At 37.1% G+C, this 4,035-nt stretch overlaps 1 protein-coding gene across 9 annotated transcripts in view; it reads right to left on the reverse strand.

Annotated features, from left to right (window-relative positions):
• The window catches only part of LOC107644165 (pentatricopeptide repeat-containing protein At1g62930, chloroplastic-like), a 43,465-nt gene extending 39,538 nt beyond the window's left edge, over positions 1-3,927 (reverse strand). The window contains exons 1-3 of one of the 9 annotated variants that reach the window (XR_002347178.1): positions 2,070-3,927; positions 819-916; positions 393-714 (exon numbers count right to left, since the gene is read on the reverse strand). Coding sequence is in view for 3 of the 9 variants with exons in the window: in XM_016347976.2 (XP_016203462.1) it covers positions 2,079-3,710 (1,632 nt within the window). In the remaining 6 variants the exon portion in view is untranslated. Of the gene's footprint in view, positions 1-392; positions 1,021-2,069 lie in introns of those variants that run through there. The other 8 variants (XR_002347176.1, XR_002347177.1, XR_002347179.1 and 5 more) reach the window with 8 other exon arrangements.

A 4,035-nucleotide genomic window follows, 5' to 3' on the forward strand; every position in this document is an offset into this window, starting at 1 on the left:
AAAACTGTTTTATGCAGCACGCACCACACAAAGTTAGAATGGAAGTATATAAATGAGAACCAAATTATAATGCAAAGATTGGCTTTGCAAAGTTTATAGCAACAGCAATATTTCATCCGTTTGAGATGAAGTGATTTTTGTTTGAGTTTCATGAGAAAAGTGATTTTTGAAGTTTAAAATCTAGTGAGTATGGGTTCAACTAGAAACCAAATAAGTTGAGAAGAATTCTAGTGTCTCACAAGTGATTACGAAAGGGGCCAAATACAAATCAAAGTATAAAGGAAAAATTCACACTAGAGAGCTTCAACATAGTTTGGATTAACGTGTAGCCAGTTGAATTTATACATATAACATGGTAGATTGGTATTTACCCATATGTAAATGGAGGACTCTTGGATAAAAAATCGACAAGCATTATCTACTCAGATGTTAATTCCTACTAACTCACAACTAATTTGGGTTAATCAACTCCTAAACGAAAACAAGCAATGGAACCAACAGCTCATTGCAGAACAATTCAGTACAGATATTGCACAGAATGTTTTACAAACTGAAATTGGGGAAGGGGATGATTCTGTTACCTGCCCAAGGGAGAAAAAGGGTTGCTACACCGTGGCTTCAGGATAGTTACTGGCGCACCAGTTCTACCACCCTCCACTTGAACTGATGCCACTCCACTGCCAGCAGAAGAAGCTCTGGACTTCTATTTGGGACCTGAAAGTGCAACCGAAAATAAGAATCTTCCTCTGGAATGTAATGCACAAGGGGTTGCCGGTGAACCAACAACTCCATGGAAGAATCAGAACAATACCCGCTACCTGTCGAAGATGTACCATGATGGAAGAAACAGTCCAACACTGCATAATTAGCTGGGGTCAGTCATGGTCCACTTCGCTCAGACCTGAAATTGGAGTCCCTGGAAGTGAAACAGACCAAGAAGTATGGCAACAGTGGATGGAGTTAACGAGAAGTTGAAAAGAAGCAGAAATGGCGTGAAGAAATTGAGAGAAACTGCAAACACCAATACAAGATCAAAATCAGTTTCATAAATATGAAATATTCAGCAATAAAACTATATCATAGTCCAATATCTGATTGAAAATAAATAAATAAATAAATGCAATAATTATGCAAAGAAATTCACCAAATAAAATCAACTGCAAGTCCAAAGAATTCTATATTGTTTCACTTTTAACACTCCCATCTCAAACACCACGTAACAAAACTCCAAGCTAGTAACTTTTTTGAAAATGCTAATAAACAGAGACAATAGAATAATGTCTACACAGGAAATAACGAGGTAATTTATCTAAGAATTAACAGAAAAACTCTCTGAAAAAGTACTTCATAGTGTACATATTTTCAACAGAAGCAATTTCCAAGCAATACAACTGAGTAGCATTAATTAAGAAAATGGCCAAAAATTTTGAGATAACTGAACCATATTAACCTTGACTTGATGTTGCTTAGGTTGATGAAAAGAGGGGACATGCATTTTAGAAGGTGGGTTTATTTTTAAGATGGAAGTGAAAACTATATAGCCTAAGAATAAATCCTTATTACCTACTTAAATTTCCTTTTACAACAATTCCCAGAGGATTCAATCAAATAAACAATAGCTCATGGTTGCTTATGATAAAACAGTAGGAATTAGTCTGATATATATATATATATATATTTGGTACCTACAAAGTTACGGAAAATTAAGTTGCACAACAGAATAACAGAGAACAAACAACAAAACAAAATTTTCAATCTTTTTAGTTTTGCTTAGTTTATAGCATGATAAATATATGATCTCAGAGAATAACAGTAAAGAACACTCGATTGCTATAAAGAGATCTTAAACACTAAATCTGTAAGCTATAACTAGGAATATCATCTAAAGAATCAATAAAGTAGTGGACTTAAAAAGGATGATAGCAATTGCAAAAATCGAAAGTGCAAATTTATATTGATGTTATGGCATTGCCAAAGTCCTCTGACCCAACAGACACAGAATTTACAGAACTATGTTACATATTCAGCAACAATGAGATGTACTTTCAATTTGAGCTGATGTATCTTACCTTCTTTTATCAATTCAATAAGCCTCTAGCAACCATTTCCCGAAGAAATTTCTCCGCCATGTCATTCTCATCTTTTTCAAACAAAGCACGAATAACAGTTTCAAAAGTCACAGCATTTGGTAAGCAACCATTGTGTTCCATTTCCGACAGCAGGGCCAATGCTTCTTCAAACAAGCCCTCTCTGCAGAGCCCATTGATCATAATAGTGTATGTCCTCACATTTGGAGGATAGCCTTTCACAGAAAGATCTTGAAAAATCTCTTTTGCAACTACAAGTCTTCCACCTTTGCATAGGCCATCAATAAGTACATTGTACGTGCATATATCTGGATCAATGCCACTCTCTTTCATTTGCTTGAATAACATAAGTGCCTTGTCAACTTGTTTGATATTAAACATCCCATCCAACAAGGAATTGTAAGTGACTACATTAGCGGGTGGACCTCTTTCGTGCATCTTGACAAGAAGCTCCAAAGCACAAGAGATTCTCTTTGATTTGCTCAAGCCATCAATAAGAGTGCTGTAGGTTATAGTGTTTGGAACCAAGTACTTACGACGCATTTCTTCAAAGAGACTCAAGGCTTCATCGACCATTTTACTTTTGCACAAGCCATTAATCATGATAGTGTAACTTTGAGCATCAAGTGACACTCTACTTTGTGCCATTGTGTTGAATACATATTTTGCCTTATTCACCTGATTAACCAAACAATATCCATCCATTAAGCTGGTATAAGTAACTACATCTGGTTTTACACCAGATTTTGCCATTACAGCCAATACACTCTTAGCATCTTTGATCTTTCCTTCCTTGCATAGCCCATCAATCAAAGTATTGTAAGTATAAACATTGGGAGTAACGTTTTTAAGCACCATATCACTTAGCAAATCAATGGCTTCCTTAAATTGACCCACAAGACACAATCCAAAAATGAGAGAACTGTATGTGATAACATTAGGATAAATTCCCTTAGCAAGCATTTCAGAATATAAATGAAAAGCATCGCTTACAAGTGTATCCTTGCACAGACTATCAATAATTGCGCTGTACATTACGACATTAGGAACAATCCCATACCGTGGGATGTTTCTCAACACTTGAATAGCAGCTGATGTGTGTCCGGTCTTACAGAGGCCATTGATCAAGGTCCCATAAGTGACTTGATTAAACTGAAATCCATGAGCCAGCACTCTGTCATGAAAGTGCAGTGCTTTTTCAACATTACCAATGAGACAGAGACCTTTAATGAGTGTATTCAACGTTATGGTATTAGGCTGAAAACCCATCCTGAAAATCTTGGCCAATATAGAGAAAGCAAGCGCCATACGACCCATGCCGCAACAACAATTAATTACGATGCTCAAAGTAAATAAGTCGGGAGCGATTCCTCTGCCTTGCAATTGCTGAAAAAGGGAAACGGCAGCGTGGAAATGGTTCGTCTTGGAAAGGGATCCCAAAATCTTGTTAAATTGGATGATGGGAGGAGTACGACGCATAGAGAGCATGCGAGTGAAGGAATCAACAGCTTCATCAAGCGATTGGGGCTGAGAGTGAGAGTGTAGGGATGAAGTTGAAGGGAAGGAAAGACGGAGAGCAGAGTGGGAAACAGAATTTGGGATTTGAAGAGCATACCTTAACATGATTCGTGAGAGTATGGTAAAATTGAATGCGCTGAGTTGATGAGTGCTTCCACGTGAGAGAGTGAGAATAGTATCAAGCTAGTTCGAAAACGGTAGGAGTCAAAATGGTTTCAATTGAGAGGGATCGCGCCTTCGGGGTTCTGGAGGGACGACAATTTTCACGTTGCAATGTTTATGGTGTGTGATGTGGGCAGGAAGCTGTAGGGTTTAAATGTGAAATGTCTGCTTTGTTCGGTAATGTAACGTAATTGCTATTATTAACTTATGAGAACTACCGTTATCAACGTTATAGTTATGGCTAATATTATCTTTTTTTTTTTTTTGG

The sequence above is a fragment of the Arachis ipaensis genome, chromosome B05, assembly GCF_000816755.2.
Source record: "Arachis ipaensis cultivar K30076 chromosome B05, Araip1.1, whole genome shotgun sequence".
NCBI classification, from domain to species: Eukaryota; Viridiplantae; Streptophyta; class Magnoliopsida; order Fabales; family Fabaceae; genus Arachis; species Arachis ipaensis.